This window comes from Acomys minous, assembly GCF_964271855.1.
Source record: "Acomys minous genome assembly, chromosome: 4".
In the NCBI taxonomy this organism is placed as follows: Eukaryota; Metazoa; Chordata; class Mammalia; order Rodentia; family Muridae; genus Acomys; species Acomys minous.
Genome location: NC_140486.1, coordinates 126,039,132 through 126,058,569, shown reverse-complemented (window position 1 = coordinate 126,058,569; position 19,438 = coordinate 126,039,132). Strand labels below are relative to the sequence as shown.

Here is a 19,438-nt window from a genome sequence, read left to right as displayed (position 1 = left end):
GTACTAAAAGACCTAAGGAGGTTCTGTGTCACACACATGCTAGAGAAAATGGATATAGGTGTCTTAAAAATGTATCGACACTGAGGAAAAAGAAGATATTAGAAGTGCTTTTTCATAAAAAGTCATGAGTTCCCTAAATTGTAGAAATAAGGAAAAGATAAGAAGTAACCCCCACTTCAACTTTCTTTTCCAGACTCAAGCCAGGGGATTGAGCAAATCAGAGTTAAATAAATCATATGTATGCCACATACATCTAGGGCAAACATAACTGCTTCTGTAAACAGTAAACACACTACAGCAGTGGTTCTCAAACATGCTAATGCTGCGACCCTTTAACACAGTTCCTCATGCTGGGATGGCTCCCAACCACAGAATTATTTCATTGCTACTTCATAACTGTAATTTTGCAACTGCTATGATTGCACTATAAATATCTGATATGCAGGATGTCTGTAATGCGGCCCCTCTGGGGGTTGCAACCCACAAGCTGAGAACCACTACATTATAGGGATATGTCAAAATATTCATTGAAGGTTTTGGAATGAATGTTCGTGTGTGTGTGTGTGTGTGTGTGTGTGTGTGTGTGTGCATGTGTGTGTGTGTTTTAGGAAGTGAACTAAGGATTGACCTCAGACATGTTAGACAGTTACTATCACACTATGTCAAAATATCAGATTTTCTTCTTTATACCTTTCTATTTGTACCTGCTCTTTAAAAATGAGAGTGCAATAGTACTATTGGGCAATAAGTTTGTTTTTACACTCAGAAACTCAAACCTATTATATACTTTTTACTTCATCATGCCATAAAGTATGATTTAAAAATACATTCCTAGTTATATTCCTAGTTATAACCACTGTGCCTTGAATATATTTCATAAATTAAGATATTCACAACTCCTTGCCATTTGAAACTAATTAACACTTAAGACTCACTAATCCCTTGGTATAAATCTTTATACTATTTATCATAAAAATCTACAATGGTAGACATCACTTTATGCTCATCTCTTTAGTATATGAAAACTATTTTATAATAGTATAAATGTAATAAGTATAAGAAATATATTACAGCAGGATGTAGTGGCACATGCCTGTAATCCTAGCACTCGGGAGGCAGAGGCAGGCGGATCAATGTGAGTTCAAGGCCAACCTGGTCTACAAAGTGAGTCTAGGACAGCCAAGGCTACAAAGAGAAACCTGTCTTGAAAAACCAGAAAAAAAAAGAAAGAAAGAAATACATTAAAATATAACTATTCTCCTCTCATACCTGAGATATTATCTTAAAGAAATGAATGATATTTTAAAAAATGTCTTTCTAAGAACTATTCACAAGACATTAACACATGAAACAGAATGGGCAAGCTCTTAACTTGATTTTAACATCAAAACTCATCTTGCAGGGGCTGGAAAGAGGGCTGGGTGGTGGTTCAGAGAACCAGCTCCTGTTCCAAGAGGACCTGGGTTTGCTTCCCAGGCCCAGCTCCCACAGGGCAGTTTATAACCATCTGCAACTCCAGGCCCAGAGGATCTGGTACTTCTTTCTGGCTTCTGTAGGCATCAGGCACATACGTGGTACACATGTACAGCAAAACACACATATGCATAAAGTAAAAACTAACAAATTGAAAATAAATTTCTCTACTGGGTCCTAGGTGAAGAAAAAGACTTAGGCATCTCAGGGTAGTTCACTTCACAGAACATCTGACTTGGTTTCTTAGCAACCTGTTTCCTAACATGTTTCCTAATGGGACCATATGTGGCTAGAGACATGTGGACAAAGTGTAATGTGGGAAAGATTAAGCTTTGTCACAGGTGGAAGCAATCTTGGCGGGCTTTACCCTTGGGGCACCCCATGAATACCTTGTGACAGACTGTTTGGAGCCTTCCTGGGCTTGGAATTCAGGAAGCCGACCTGGGAACCCCACCGTGGCTATTGTTTTCCTAATTGACCCTCGAAGGGAGAAGGAGACCGCCCTTTGCTTGTGACTGAGAAGGTGGGGAGAAAAAAAACAACAAGTGGAGGCCAGGAGAGCGCGCATGGAGAGGAGAGCAACTGGACCGGACCAGCTCGAGGGACAGAGAGACACCTAAGGACCCATCCTGTGGAACGGATCCCGGAAGGTTCACTCTTCTGTTCCTTTAACCTTTTTTTCCTTCTTGTGTATGCTAGTTGGGTTGTACAATAAAGTTTAATTGTTAAAAAACAGAGCCAACAGTGTACACTCCAGTTCTCAGCCACACTGGCCACATTTCCAGTATTCAAGTGTAGCAGTGTCCACAGTGGAGATCATGGAAATCAAAGCTGTCTGCCAGTGACTGAAACTGCACTGGATCTTGCTGTCTGATGCTCTAACACTTTCAGCCGACATCTCTACAGAAGTTCATTTCCTTATTCAACCAATCATCTGCTTGCTCTGTGAGTTCTCACCTCTTTCAAACTTTGTTCTTCTAAGAACATCTATAGAAAAGCACTTAAAGTGAATCAGAATTGAGATGGAGCCTCTGAAGTTCTCCCACAAGAACATCCACTCACTTTAGAGTGTGCACTTAGAGCCCACAGCAGTAACCGTTTGCCTGCTAGGTTACCTGCCTGCATGTACACATGGGATCGCCCCCTAATATTAACCTAGGGCAGGAACAACACCCAAAAATTAATTAGAAAACACGGATATGAACTGAAGAAAATACAATTCAATATATTGCTTTTCCCTCAGAACAACAACAACAACAACAACAAATGTGACAAATTGATTACACTAAGGAGACATATTCTGAGTGCATTAGAACTTTGTAATTACATTAAATACACAGCACCACCCAAAGGACATGTGCAAAACTCTCTTAGGATGCTATGGTGATGTAAAAGAATAAACAAAGGGAGCTACCTCAAAGTCTAGTACCTTAGGCGTGACTCTATGATTCTATCCATCCGTTTGTAGAAAGGTCTGGATGTGAAGTAGCCGCTCCAATAATGATCGTCTCTGTCAGCGTAGGTGAAGAAGTCTCCACTCAGGGCGGGGAACAGAGACTGGGCACCCTTCTCGGCTGCCACCGCTTTCTCCAATGCATCGAAGTAATCCGACAACGTTCCAAACTGAATCTAGGAAATACAGTTTATTTCCATGTTTCACTTTCCCTTTATATCTTAAAATAATTAGTTCTTATGCAGAAAGGGAAAAAAAAATCAGTATTTAGGAAGAGTTTCCAAGTTGGCCTGAGCACAGAGGTTAGGCTAATGAGTGAACAGTGGGGAGTGGAGGATGTCAGGGACTCTTTTCTTTGACTTGCACCAAGGTCCGAATTTAACTAAGAGAAAACATGCTTACCTAAGTAGTTTAAAGAACTATTCAGATCTGCAAGCCTACAGACCCAAAACTGCACAAGGGCTCAAAGGGCTGAAGAATTCAAGCAAAAAGTAGTTCAGATGAGCATAGACAGGACAGTAGTAAAAATGTGAAAAGTGCAAAACGCTCCAGAGATCTGGAAACACTGTTAGCCACAAGGCATCTCACACGTCAGATCTCTCCAGACCTTATTCCTATGAGAAAGGATGGCGCAGCTGTCAGAACAACAGGCCAGTCACACAGTGGACGGACTTCCTCTAAACTGAGCAGAAGGAAGCAGTAAGAAGGTCAGGAATTGCAAGGCCGGTGCCAAAGAGCAGCCAAAGCGTGAAGAAGGGACAGGGTAAGATCGGAGGAAGGAAATAGGGGAAGAGTGTAACACATGGGGAGGCCTGTGTATCCACCGCACTCCACGCGGGGGACGTGTCTAAGTCACCGCATGAGGCAGGAAGACCGAGCAGACGACACCGACAAAAAGGACAACTGACACAATGCAGCACTTAGTCATATAACAAAGTTTAAAAAGAATAAAAAATAAAGCAGTAAAACTAAGAAATAGCAGGAGGAGTTCTCAATCTGATGTAGGGATTGTGAAAAACCCTATAGCAAGCTGCTAAAAGCCCACACACAACTCAAGTTAACAACTCTATTACAAGGCTCCTGGACATAAGGCCAATGACATTATTGTACTGAGAATATATCAAATTCACAATGCCCAAAGGTTAGCTGTGAGCATCCAGAACTGCATATGCTATATAATTCTAACAAGAGATCAAAGTTTTGAGGGTTGTTTTTGTTTTGTTTTGCTGTAGAAATGTAAAAGCTTGCCTAGACATACATGGAACTATAAACAGCTCTGGCCCCGCGTAAGCTCAAGCAGACGTGTATTTGTCCCAGCCGCACAGCACACACTGTGCTCTATTCCAGACACGCATGTGGACCCAGTGTGTGTCCAGGCTTGTTGCAGTACCATTCACAATAACCAGGTACAGTTTCTGCCTGGACATTTATCAGTGGGTGAATGGAAAGAGTATGTGGCACATACACATCACAGACTAGTACTCAGCCATGAAGGAGGAGGAGGAAGAGGAAGATGAAGAAGAAAAGCACCACCATCATCACACTGGATACAGTAAAATGGGTGAACCTGGAGATCATTCTGATAAATGAAAAAATTCTGACTCAGAAAGTCAGTAAAACAAATATAACGTTTTCTCTCTAAAGAAAAAGAAGAAGAAACCAGATAGGATATTATTAGGGAAAGAGACTCTTATGAGGAAAAATCAGGGATGAATACGGATAACATGAACACAATACCTGACCTATATGTATAAAAACACGGAGAAGCCTGTTATGGGATACAATTAACATACACTAAATGAAACGAGAACACAACAGCAACTGACTTATTTATTCCCAGGGTAGCAGAAAATGAACTCCCACGTCTATTAGCATGGTTTGGTTCTGCAGACCGCAAAGGCTCGTGTGTGAACACTGAGTTCTTCTTTGATGGCACAGTAGGAGGTGATGGACTCTTTAGGAGGCGGGACACATGTAGAGGAAGCAGCTCACTGGGTATGCTCTTCAAAGCAGAACTGCAAGCCTGGTGCTTTCCTTTTTCTGTTCTTTGGCTGTCATGAAGGGCAGCATCCCTCACTATGCCCTCCCACCACAAGGGGCAGCATCCCTCACTATGCCCTCCCACCACAATGGCAGCGTCCCTCACTATGCCCTCCCACCATGAGGGTCAGCATCCCTCACTATGCCCTCCCACCACAAGGGCAGCATCCCTCACTATGCCCTCCCACCACAAGGGGCAGCATCCCTCACTATGCCCTCCCACCATGAGGGTCAGCATCCCTCACTATGCCCTCCCACCATGAGGGTCAGCATCCCTCACTATGCCCTCCCACCACAAGGGCAGCATCCCTCACTATGCCCTCCCACCACAAGGGGCAGCATCCCTCACTATGCCCTCCCACCACAAGGGGCAGCATCCCTCACTATGCCCTCCCACCATGAGGGTCAGCATCCCTCACTATGCCCTCCCACCACAAGGGCAGCATCCCTCACTATGCCCTCCCACCACAAGGGGCAGCATCCCTCACTATGCCCTCCCACCATGAGGGTCAGCATCCCTCACTATGCCCTCCCACCATGAGGGTCAGCATCCCTCACTATGCCCTCTGACCACAAGGGGCAGCATCCCTCACTATGCCCTCCCACCACAAGGGGCAGCATCCCTCACTATGCCCTCCCACCACAAGGGCAGCATCCCTCACTATGCCCTTCCACCATGAGGGACAGCATCCCTCACTATGCCCTCCCACCACAAGGGCAGCATCCCTCACTATGCCCTCCCACCACAAGGGGCAGCATCCCTCACTATGCCCTCCCACCATGAGGGGCAGCATCCCTCACTATGCCCTCCCACCATGAGGGGCAGCATCCCTCACTATGCCCTCCCACCATGAGGGGCAGCATCCCTCACTATGCCCTTCCACCATGAGGGGCAGCATCCCTCACTATGCCCTCCCACCACAAGGGCAACATCCCTCACTATGCCCTCCCACCACAAGGGGCAGCATCCCTCACTATGCCCTCTGACCACAAGGGGCAGCATCCCTCACTATGCCCTCCCACCATGAGGGTCAGCATCCCTCACTATGCCCTCTGACCACAAGGGGCAGCATCCCTCACTATGCCCTTCCACCACAAGGGGCAGCATCCCTCACTATGCCCTCCCACCATGAGGGTCAGCATCCTTCACTATGCCCTCCCACCACAATGGCAGCGTCCCTCACTATGCCCTCCCACCATGAGGGTCAGCATCCTTCACTATGCCCTCCCACCACAAGGGCAGCATCCCTCACTATGCCCTCCCACCACAAGGGGCAGCATCCCTCACTATGCCCTCCCACCATGAGGGACAGCATCCCTCACTATGCCATCCCACCATGAGGGACAGCATCCCTCACTATGCCCTCCCACCACAAGGGCAGCATCCCTCACTATGCCCTCCCACCACAAGGGCAGCATCCCTCACTATGCCCTCCCACCATGAGGGGCAGCATCCCTCACTATGCCCTCCCACCATGAGGGGCAGCATCCCTCACTATGCCCTCCCACCATGAGGGGCAGCATCCCTCACTATGCCCTCCCACCATGAGGGTCAGCATCCCTCACTATGCCTTTCCACCATGAGGGGCAGCATCCCTCACTATGCCCTCCCACCATGAGGGGCAGCATCCCTCACTATGCCCTCCCACCATGAGGGTCAGCATCCCTCACTATGCCCTTCCACCACGAGGGGCAGCATCCCTCACTATGCCCTCCCACCATGAGGGGCAGCATCCCTCACTATGCCTTTCCACCATGAGGGGCAGCATCCCTCACTATGCCCTTCCACCATGAGGGGCAGCATCCCTCACTATGCCCTCCCACCACAAGGGCAGCATCCCTCACTATGCCCTCCCACCATGAGGGGCAGCATCCCTCACTATGCCCTCCCACCATGAGGGGCAGCATCCCTCACTATGCCCTCCCACCATGAGGGGCAGCGTCCCTCACTATGCCCTTCCACCACGAGGGGCAGCATCCCTCACTATGCCCTCCCACCATGAGGGGCAGCATCCCTCACTATGCCTTTCCACCATGAGGGGCAGCATCCCTCACTATGCCCTCCCACCATGAGGGGCAGCATCCCTCACTATGCCCTCCCACCATGAGGGGCAGCGTCCCTCACTATGCCCTTCCACCACGAGGGGCAGCATCCCTCACTATGCCCTTCCACCATGAGGGGCAGCATCCCTCACTATGCCCTTCCACCATGAGGGGCAGCATCCCTCACTATGCCCTCCCACCACAAGGGCAGCATCCCTCACTATGCCCTCCCACCACAAGGGGCAGCGTCTGCCTCACAAAGCCAGAAAGACAGAGATAAGAGACTCTAAGACATCAGAAATCCTCCCCATATTCAAGATGTTTCTCTTCAGAATCTGTTACACAGACAAAAAGCCTAACACTTCTATTGGAGATGAGCTGTGGAGAGGTGACTCCATGGTTAAGAGCACTGGATGCTCTTCCTGAAGACCTGGGTTCAGTTCCCAGCACCCACAGAGTTTACACCCTTCCCTAACTCCAATGCCAAGGAATCCGATGCCCTCTTCCTGCATTCTTGAGTAGTTCATTCATGCAGTATACTGACATACACGCAATACCCATACACATAAAATACAAATAAATGATTTTTAAAAAAATAAAAATACAAAAAAAAATAGTTCTGCTGAAAAAAAAAAATTCTGCTTGAAGCTGTGGAGCAAGCCACTCCCTACGAAAAAGCAGCGGAAGCACCAGAGTCCCTCGTGTTACAGATGGGTGAGTACGCACATACCAGACGACAAAGGCCCCGTGCCACAGCCACACGGATTCACACAGTAGCCAAAGCCTGCCCGATATGTTCAAGCAGTTTTATTTACAGTAGAAAGAAACTGAAAACAAGCTAAACACCAAACAGTAGTAGAAATGTTGGAAGTAGGCTACAGACACTAAATGGATACCAGAGACACGGGACAACACACAGTATAGTAAAAGAATGCAGAGAAGCTTCCGTGATGAGGGTGAGGACCACACTTATCCATGGGTGTAGGGACAAATACTTAGAAGGCACTTAGGGATGCTGTTGCTTTAGTAAGGGCAGCAATGGAAGTGTGGGTCTCCTAGGAATGACCAAAATTGCAAGTGTGTTCTCTGAACGTAAGACATCTGTAAAACTTGTGACATGCGTATTTGCAACATCCCGTCAGGCTGGTAAATCACAAGGGTGCGACCGCCAGGAGGAAACAGCAACCTTCCGTGCTGTAAGCAAAGCGGACATGCCCCAAGAGAGAGCCATGGCATAGTGGGTGCACATTAAAAAGAAAAAAAAAATGACATAAACATGTTGCTTCTGTAATCCCTGCGCACTAAATGTCCCCACCCGGGAAGGAAGGGTGGCTTTTCAGAAGGGACTGGTGGGCAATGGTAACTTTCTATCTGTGTGAGAGAGTGGCAGGTTCCGGGGACACTGACTTAAGGGCGGAGCTCAACGTTACCTTCACTTTAAGATGGGGTTGGGAATTCATGTAGTTAAAGAGCTGCTCATAGTTCCTGTACTGCAGATCCCATTCTGTGTACTCACTGAACCGAAAATCATCTCCTAGTGGAGCCAGAAGAACCTTAGTACGGAAAAGTTTCGACTTCTTACGGTATTGGTCCAGCAGCATCTGGGCCCTGGGAGAGAAACGGGGGAACTGTGAGAAGTCGCATCAGGAGAAAGCCAGCACAGCAGCTCAGTGAAAAGGGGGGGAACTGTGAGAAGTCGCATCAGGAGAAAGCCGGCACAGCAGCTCAGTGAAAAGGCAGCTTGCAGATTCAAAAGTGTACCATATGAAAAAATACCAATTTTTAAAAATGAGTGAGATTTATAAGGCAGGCTTTCTGCCATCACTTACTATCTGTCTTCATGGCCACGAATTCTTATTGTGGGGAAACGACATAGCTTCCCAATGGATTATCCTGTGAGAAAGCCCTGCCCAACTGAAATACCAGCACCATCCTAGAATCCCCTTCCTCGCCACGGCAGTTAGACACCAGACAGCACATGCTTTCCAATAATCTCACATAAGAAAACTTAAGGTTCCTCAACTCTACATCAATACTGAACTTTGCTCTACTTTAAGAGTGCACTTCCTACCAATCAAAAATTCTAACAGTCTGGTAAAATGTAAAAGAAAGCAACATTTGAAAAAAGATTAGAAGCCATAAATCATACCCCATAATATTTTGTAGAATTTTATATATTCTTTTCCAAAAGAACACCCACTCAGTGCACACCTGCCAACGACAGTCTGGTCGCTGTCGCACTGCCCTTTCGCTCACAGCTCACACTTGGCAGTTGAATTAGCTATTCAGGTTTCTACCCTCTGGGTCCATGACCCCCAAGGCCCCGCCAAACAGGACACGCTGGTGTCAGCAGCTTTGCTACTTCACATCTGACACTCTCTTTTTGGGGGGTGTTGTGTTGGGGCACCAGTGAGAAAATAGATAGGCTCACAGAATGGAATTAAATGAGCAGATGAAGCCAGAGTCACTTGGTGTGCAGAAAGCCAAAGCTTATGAAACTAGTGTTTAAATGACAAGGATGGGGTTTTTTTTTTTTGCCTAGTTTTCCAATTTTCACTTCAAAGATTATCCAAAAGTAAATTCCAATTCCCAACATAAAACCTACGAGAGTGCATCAATAAGAGGTATTTTATGAAAAATAACATTTAATTAAACTTAGAATCCCATATGGGCTTTGTGAAATTTATAGTCCCTGAAACTGCTTTGCAAATACAAAATTTTAGCAATAATTTAGTAGCTTGATGAGTAAAATATAACCATAGCGATTGCATATAATATATAATTCTCAGTGTTCTGTGAGCAGCATTTGGTAAGATAGTTCATCTTTATTACCAATTACTTAAACTTTTCATATTTTCTAAAAGTACTTTAAATTATTATAGTTTCAGATGCACATGAACAATGGGATTAACCACATATAAGTTGAAATGGTAGAAAAAGAGATTAAAAAAAAAAAACAAAATACAACAGATAAAACATGTACTATAGATGAGCACCCAACTACATTCCTGATGATGATGATGATGATGATGATGATGATGATGATGATGATGATGACGATGATGATGATGATGATGACTGATCAAGCAAAGCTTCTATGTGTGGCTTACACACAAAGTGAAGACAGAGCAAACACCCTCAGGTGTTCACCTTTGGCATCCTTCATAACCACAGACAGACCTCCTCCTTCCTGATTTATGTACTATCATCTCTATTTATTTAAAGAGTTGCTCAACCTTCCCCACGCAAGTGCCCTCTTGCTCTGCTTCAGGTTCATAGCCTTTATTCCTTTAGGTGTGTGTGTGTGTGTGTGTGTGTGTGTGTGTGTGTGTGTGTGTATAACTGACATAGTTCTAAATATACTAGAGAACCTACAACTCGCACTTTAATAAACTCTGCATTTTTTCCAGGTAAATTTCAAATACACACATAAATCTTAATTTATTCAAAAGCTATATTCTTTCCTAGCAGAATGTAATGTCTACATAACGGCACAGGGTACTATGTACATCTCACTGTAAGTGTGGGAACTGAACTTTACAGGAGCCACAATGAGAACTATAGGTAACTTGAAATGAGAAGTTTCCTTCGGTAGCACTTTTTTTTTTTAAAGAAGTGGTCCATCCTGGTGATTTTTATTCAAGTGTATTTAAATATAAATCTAATTAAAGTCTTCTGAAAGTCAAAAACATGGGAAAGATGCAAAGATGTGTATTCATCCGAGTGTGCGAGTCCCATTATTGAAACTGCTATTAAGGTAGGAGATAATTACACTCTTCATGTGCTCCATTTCAACAAATGTGGTTTTGCAGCTGAGTTGCTTTTCTTACCAATTTGTACAATGGGGACCAAAGTCTTATTATCAACAGAAGTATATGAAATCAATCAAACACAGTAGAAAGCTTTTATAATGAGTGCAAAGGAGATGGTAATAGCAGCATATTGTAAGCTGCCCATTGTACATTGATCTACCATTGTTCACTTGCCATTAAATTGTAACACGAAAAGGTATGGCCAAGGCGCTGACATTTTAAAGTTGCTTTAGACCTCAGTGAAGATAATGTTGACTGCCAAAAAACCCTTTATTCAACCTTCCATCAACCCAGCTGAGTAGCCACGGTGTTCTTGACGTCTTACAAAATACATATTTTAATACCTGCTTTGGACATTTCCAGGAGATATTGCTTCTGGGGGGACTCCCCAGGGACAACCATATCTGCCTCCAGGAAGCCGTTTGAAATCAAACTGGCAGCATATTTTAGGATCAGGTCCACAGGTGTGGGGGATGTCATAGCTGTAGAAGGGCATCATGTGGCACAAAATATCTGTGACAGATCCAAGATCTAAAACAAAAAGTCAACATATTTCCGTTCACAAAATTGTTTCTCTCCGAAACTATCCAAACACTGCCTGTCTAGGTAATGCAAGCTGTGCGCTAAATCAGCAGTCATTTTTATACTCCAGAAACACTTCACAGCCACAGCTGAAGGAAGGTCTGTAGCTCGCCCTCGTTCACCTCGTCTGTCTACTAGAACGGAAATAGAAAAGCCCCTGGTGAACCAGCAATTGCTGACCTGGAGAACACAACCTGGGCAAAAGTAAGAGTTACAGCTGGCTCATGCACAGCCATGACCTTGTCCACCCTGGGCTGCCAGCTTCTGCTACATCTTTTCCTAGGGACACACTGTGACAGCTCCATCCGCCAGGGTGGCTCAGTGAGAAGTGAAATAAGAGGGAGAGCTGAAGGAACAAAGGAGAAACGGTGGGCAGAGGAGGAGGAGGAGGAGGAGGAGGACAGCGCTGGACAGAGGCCAAGTCCCCTACAGCAGCAGAGAAAGTGGAACACTGCAAAGTTCCTGGAGTCTCTCCTGCTGGTCCCCAGGAATGACTCAGTGGTATTTTCCATCACAACGGATGGAACAGAGGAAAGGGGAATTTCCAATGCAAAATTCAAAGCAAAGCAAAATAGTATGGAAACTACACACTATCCACAGATAGAGGGCTGTGCTTTAGTTAAGACCTCAGAGTCAGCAGGAGACTACTGCCCTGAGCAGGCAGACACAGAGCACACACCAGGGAGATGGGAGATTTTGAGGATGCTCCACTCTGGCAGCACTCTCTTTTTACACATATGTGGATTTCCAGCTTCTACAATGGGTATTGCTTCCTTAATAAAGACAAGGCAATCGGCAAATTTTTTAACAATGAAAATAACTGCTTCATTAAGCCCAAACCACACAAACAAGCTACACCTAATTTGAAAACATCTCTCAGGATGCCACATTCTCAAGCCTGTGCGAGAAGGCCTATCCAGCTTTAACCACATTTTTGACAACTTTTCAAACTAATTAAAACCTGTGCTTCTGTGCTGTGCCCTGCACATGTTGATGAACTACACCCCGTAGTGTGACACCAAAGACAAGGATCACTGATGTTTGCTGCATGATACGGGCTGACAGGAGTCCCAAAACTGGTGGCTAATAACCTCCAGCGTTCCTCTTTGGTCAAGACTTAGCCTGGACCCTTCCTAACCGCCACCACTCGGCAGCTTACGTCACACAGTTCAATCTCCTGTGTTCTACACTAATCCCACATTAAAATATCATTTCCTTATACACAGAATATTCTCTATAGTCCTTCCTTAGCTGTGATAAGTACAGAAAACTACTCAATAGTTTCTTACCAAGTGATAATTCTAAGCAACTTGTAACAGGGCAATTGTCTAGGCAAAGCTCCTTTAAATTAATTCTGTTTTTCAGATTAAGGTGTCTTTTATCAAACTACATGTGATGTAACAAATACCTTGCAAGATATGGGCCTCCCTGCTGGGTAAGTTTTTTTCAGAATTAAATTAGACAGACAGACAGACAATAGATAGATGATACATAAAGCATTTCATGTAAGGTATGCCCCACAATAATACAGATAGATAGATAGATAGATAGATAGATAGATAGATAGATAGATAGGGTAGATAGAGAGATGATGGATAGATAAATAGATAACATAGCTAATTATGTTCCTTACTGAAGCATAGGAACACATATGAGAGTTAGTTTCTAAATGTACAAACAATTTTTTTTCTGAACACTGGGCCGGGGGTGGATTACTCAGAAAGCAAGAGTGGGGGTTGGTGACCTCCTGATAGCATTTCAGCACCAAAATCCCTTATAGAGATGGAAGCTGGACTCCAGCACATTGGTCCTGGGGCAGAGGCTCCGGCTCAGGAGCTACACAACACTAAGTTCTACCTCTCCATAGAAGTCCTCACAAGTCCATTTCTTTGCCATAAAATAGTTAAATCAACTCAGGACACTGAGTTAGAGACACACTGAGAGAAGATCATAAAGCATTTCATGTAAAGTATGCCCCACAATAAAGACTCAACAAATAAAAAGAAATATAAGACACCCAATGGGTACCCAGACTTCGACTTCCCACATGCTCCTCCAGGGTCTAGCTGGGGAGTACCCCTGACATCCAGATCATGATGTCTCAGAAACCTGCCAGCTCTAACCCAGGTCTTACTCCCAATGCCGAATCCCGACAACCCCATGAGTGTAGTGACCAACCTCTAGGCTTCCACAGAGCCCCACGTCCCTTGCCCAGCTACATGAGCACGCCCCCCCCCCCACCTCTGCCACAGCCAACCTATAGACTTACACTAGAACCCACCCTATCTGCAAGAACCCACAGGCACTTTCTGCAAGCTCCCAGTCACCAGGCTTGGGAACTAAACTCCCATGTCCACCCACAGCAGGCTCCAGCCTGGTGAGGGCACCTCACTTCCCCATCCATGGTTTTTCCAAAACCCACCAGATCTGGCCTGGGTCCCACAATCTAGGTGGACCAGCCTAATCTGGCTTCTCCCTGCCTACTCTGCAAAGGAGCTCTAGACATCAGCCAAGATCAACCCTATCTACGACCTGATCCACAGGATCCGCCCAAGTCACACACAACCTTTCAAGCCAGCAAGATCTACCCCCCAAACTCCAGCCTTGGAACAGGAAGCACAGTTTAAAAACTTGCCTCATCCCCTCTGTTTATTTGACCTCACACCACCCAAGCTATAGAGCCAACCACTAACTAGGCCCAAAATGGCAGGAACATCCTCTCTTAACAAAGCTGCTCTGTCCAGAACACATCCAGCTAACAAAGGAAGCCCACATGCCCATATCTCATCGCAAAAATAGCAACAATATAAAAGATTAAGCCTGAATCTTCCCTCCAAACACTACCAGTCCTGAAGAGATGTTTATCAATGACAATTACATAGATATACCTCAGGCTACAGGAGTTAAAAAAAAATCATAAACTTCATCAAAGAATTCAAGGAATTTACATTAATTCACAAATAAATAGCTCAATAAACTTGAGAAAAACACATGCCGGAGTGATAACCAAGAAAATAGGAAGCAGAACTTATAAAAATGGCGGCAATTCAAGACTTGGAAATAGAATTCAGTCAGGAAACACAACACTGAAGACGACTCACGCTGAAATGAAGATAGAGTTGAAAAAGAAGGAATCAGGCAGAAGACAGAATATCAGGATTCAAAAATAAAGCAGGGAATCTATGCTGAACAAGCAAGTAATATGAAAACAACAACAACAACAACAACAACAAAAAACGCAGGAAAGGAACATGAAAACACCAAGCCTTCCAAGTTAGGCATAAATGAGAGAGATTTCCAGTCAACCACACAGACCAGATCTTCAACAAGATCACAGACTATAAGTTCCCCCAAACTAAGGAAATCCACACTTAGGGATAAAAGAAGTCTATAAAACATCAAAGAGACAAGAAAATAAAATATTCATAGCATATAATAGTTAAAACACTAAGTATAAGCCAGGTGTGGTGGCGCACCCCTTTAATCCCAGCACTTGGGAGGCAGAGGCAGGTGGATCTCTGTGAGTTAGAGGTCAGCATGGTCTACAAAGAAAGTTCCAGGATAGCCAGGGCTATTACACACAGAAACTCTGTTTAAAACAAAAACAAAAGTGAAAAACAAAAAACCACAAACAAACAAAAAACAAAACAACAACAAAAAACCACTAAGTATATATAACAAAGAGAGTGCACTGACTCTGGTGCCTTACCTTTGACCATGTCCCCTGGAGGGGGAGACCTGGTGGCACTCAGAGGAAGGACAGCAGGTTACCAAGAAGAGACTTGATACCCTATGAGCATATATGGGGGCGGGGGGAATCCCCCTCAGGAACAGTCATAGGGGAGGGGAATAAGGGGAAAATGGGAGGGAGGGAAGAATGGGAGGATACAAGGGATGGGATAACCATTGAGATGTAACAAGAATAAATTAATAAAGGAGAAAAAAAAAGAGAGTGCACTGAAAGATGCAAGAAAGAAAAAAAACACACAAGTCACATATAAATGAAAACACACTAGAATACTGATTAATTGCAATTAAAAACTTTAAAAGCCAAGAAGAGCCTGGAGAAATCCAACCACTAAGTGCCAAGAGACTATGTTAGCCAACCTAAAATAATATACCTAGCAAAACTATCTATCATGATTAAAAAAGGAAAAACAAAAAGCAAAATGCAAAACAAAACAAATTTCTACAATAGAAACAGCTGAAATAAAACTATACCCAAGTAACCAAACCTAAAGAAAACTTAGGAAGCATTATTCAGGCTGAAGAGAAGACTGAGTATAACAGAATCTGTGGAAAGAAATATGAAGTCATACTTATTTAAACACAAAACAGTAACGAGAACACAAACATCAAAAACGTAATGACCACAATTAACACACCTATTTCAATAATAACTTTAAATATTAATGGGCTCAATTCTCCAATCAAAAGACACAGACTGAATGAACAGATCAATAAACAAAATCTAGGGCTGGAGAGACAGCTCAGTGGTTAGAAGCACTGGTTGCTCATCTGGAGGACCTGAGTTCAATTCCCAGAACCTGCATGGTGGCTCATAATCATCTACAACAGAATCTAATGCTCTCTTTTGGTATGTAGATACATACATAAAATACATAAGTATATAATAAAAATCTTTTAAAAAACAAAATTTATCGGTTACCTACAAAAAAATACACCTCAGTTTTAAAGATAGGCACCACCTTAGAGTAGAAAGATGGATGAAAGTGCTCCAATAAAATGGTAGTAGGAAGCAAACAGGCATCACTATTCTAATATCTCACAAAACAGAGTTCAAACTATAGTTAATCAGAAGAGATAGAGAGGGACACTTCATTCCAGCCAAGGGAACAGTTAAATAAGAAGGCATTGCTATCCTAAACAAATATACACCAAATTCTGGGGTGCCCAAGATGATAAAATATCTACTACTGGATTTAAATAGATTTTTAAAAAATAGATTAACATCAGTCCATTAATAGTAACTAACTTCAGTACCACACTTTCTCCAATAGACAAGTCATCTAGACAAAAATTAAATAGAGAAACATCAGTATTAATGATATCATACAACATATGGACTTAACAGATATGTAGAAAATATCCCACAAACATGAAAGAGCATACATGCTACCCAGCAGCACACAGCTTTCCTAGCAGAGATCACATGCTAGCACACACAGTCTTACAAATCCAATAGGGTAGAAGACTTTTCTTGTATCCTGAGACTACAATGAAATAAAACTTTAAATTGACAGCAAACAGGCCTCTAATAAACAAACAAAGTCAAGGAAAGTAAATAACCAATTACTGAACGATGTATGGGTCAAAGGGAAATCAGGAACTAAATGAAAATGAAAACACAACACAAAAACCTCTGGGACATATTGAAAGCAGCCCACAAGGGAAATTCGTAGCTCTTAATGCCTACATTAAAAAAAAAATCAGGACGAGCACAAATACACAGCTAAATGAAGTGACTCAAAAGATGGAAAAATGTCAACAAACCAAATCCAAATCCAGTCAATGAATATAGTAATAAAAACAATGAAAACCAGAGGAGAAATTTACTATATAGAAACAAAGAACAAAACAAAACAAGAAAATAATCTAAGACCTGCTTTTGGGAAGATAAATTGACAGACATGTGGCCCGACTAATCAAAAGAAAAAAAAAAAAGAGGACTCAAATTAACAGAGTCAGAAATGAATAAGGAAAGGAAACATTACAACAGACACGAATCCCATACATTACTTGGGAATACCTTAAAGACCTGTACTCCATTAAGTTGGAAAACCTAGACAAAATTGATGATTTTTCTATGGTTAGTGAAACTGCCAAAATTAAACCAAGACTTTAACAACCTAAACATACCCCTAACATGAGGAAATTTGAAATAGCCTTCCTTCTGGCTTAAAAAAAAAAAAAAAAAAAAGTCCAAGGTCAGTTGAAGTCACAGTAGAATTCTACCAGACATTCAGAGAAGATGTACAGCCAATCCTTTGTAAACTGTGAAGAGAAAGAAAGGAAGAAAGGAAAGGGCAGGGAGAGAGAGGGGAGAGAAAGCAAATAAATGACCCACTAGAAAAACGAATGTGGGACATGAATAAAAGTTCTCAAAAAGAATGGGGGGGAAATACCTAAAAGTGACTTTTTAAATGTTCATCACCCCTAACAAAATTAGGGAAATGCAAATCAAAAGAACTTTGATATTTGATCTTAACCCACTCAAGGTGGCCAAAGGTCAGCAGAAGATGGAAAAGCGAACTGTCGCGGAGGTCCCAGGGAGAGGGAACCCTCACTCCTGTCGGTGGGGCTGCAAACTGGTGCAGCCGGTATGGAAACCAGTGTGGAGAATCCTCCAGAAGCTGAAAATAAATTGACCATATGACCCAGCTATGCCTCTCCTTGGCGTGTGCCCAAAGGACTCGACACCCTGCTGTATGGCTCATGGCTTTGTTCAGCCATGCTTGCCGCCGCTCTAGTCACAACAGCTACAAAGTGGAAACACCCTAACGTTCTACAACTGACAAGTGGCTAACGAAATGAAGCACAGGCAGGTGATGGGGACTAGGAGAAATAAAACCATCAACTCTGAGAAAAGGTCATATTGAGTGAGGTGACCAAGACCCAGCAAGAGTAATGTCACAGGTTCTTTATGACTGGAGGCTCCTGGCTCCCAATCCTCAGATGTGAGCACAGACCCTGTAGTAACTACAGATACCAGAGGAGCAAACCAGGACCCCTGCCAGAATGGGGGTGGGGAGCAAGAGAGAGGAGAGCAGCAGGGTTCTGATCATGGAAGTGGAAAAGGGGAACTCTTTAGGGAGTGGAAGGGAAGTAAAGAGAGAAAGAGGAAGAAAGCAAACAGGAAATAGTAGGGTACAAGGGTTCTGACAGAGGGAATAGGGAAAGAGGGCATCTTTAGTTGGGAGAGGGAGGCAAAGACATAAGGAGGGATGTGGGTAAAATAACAATACAGGATTCTGAGAAAGTCATAAGGAATTGTACTATTACCTACCTTAAAACTAAACCCTGTAATACATGTAATCTATGTATAAATACACATAATTGTCTTAATAAACATTTCTAATTTGGGTTAACAGTGCTACCTCCAAGAGTGAAAGACCACCTAACAAAAACCTCAATAACAGCTGGGGAAAAGACACTTTTGAGTTGTTGGCCAGGGCTGTCCATGAGCCTCCCAAAACACACGAGCCTATTACCACTGGCCTTGGCTGAGGCAGAAGGTAAGTCCCTAGGGCAGAAGACCCATGCCTTTCAAACACAGGCCCAGAGCTCCGTGAGCTGGAACTGACCTGTAAGACCCCTCCCCAAGGACTGGATTTCGATAGTATCAGAAGGTGCCATGCAAGCAACGTCCAAAGGAGGGAGGCGAAGGGCAATCCCACCCAGCTGTGATGCGTAGGAACAATAACCAGGGGTCAGGTCATGGCAAGTGTGCCTTAGCAGCAACCAACATCTCTCTAATTGGCCTTAAGTCCCACTAGAAACCTGGCTAACTAGCCAGTGCTAGTGAAGCCACTTACTGGAGGAGACTCGACATCCACTACTTTACTAAACCAAGACAGCTCCTAACAAAAAACCAAGCACCTCTGTCCTGACACACACAGTCAAGGTTAGTCTTCGCCCCTCATTAAGACAACGTCTCTGCCACAAACAGAGATTAGTACATAAAACTACAACCAACCAAATGCCAGCGTTGTAGAGGCCAGTCCCTATGGATAAATCTAGAAAATGCTCCTACGCCTAAGGCTACGGGAATCCTGTGGGAGAGTGGCTAGAAAGATGGTTAGAGGCAGAGGACCAGAGAGCTTGCTATGAGATTATGTCTTAATTTATCTGCACACACACAGGTAGCTGATGACTCCCTAGGAGGACAAGATCCAGGTCATTTCAAGAGAACGTCTTATAAGACACGGAGACAAGAGAGAAGGAAGGAAAAGTGGCTGGGCACGAGACACGTGACTACATGCTCAACTTTCTGAGAAAACAGTGCTTTTCCTGC

The 19,438-nt window shown here is 43.9% G+C and overlaps 1 protein-coding gene across 1 annotated transcript in view; it reads right to left on the bottom strand.

Annotated features, from left to right (window-relative positions):
* MAN2A1 (mannosidase alpha class 2A member 1) overlaps positions 1-19,438 on the bottom strand; it is a 168,163-nt gene that overhangs the window by 92,017 nt on the left and 56,708 nt on the right. The window contains exons 7-9 of the mRNA XM_084778114.1: positions 11,166-11,352; positions 8,440-8,617; positions 2,903-3,102 (exon numbers count right to left, since the gene is read on the bottom strand). Coding sequence (XP_084634240.1) covers positions 2,903-3,102; positions 8,440-8,617; positions 11,166-11,352 — 565 coding nt within the window. The remainder of the gene's footprint in view (positions 1-2,902; positions 3,103-8,439; positions 8,618-11,165; positions 11,353-19,438) is intronic.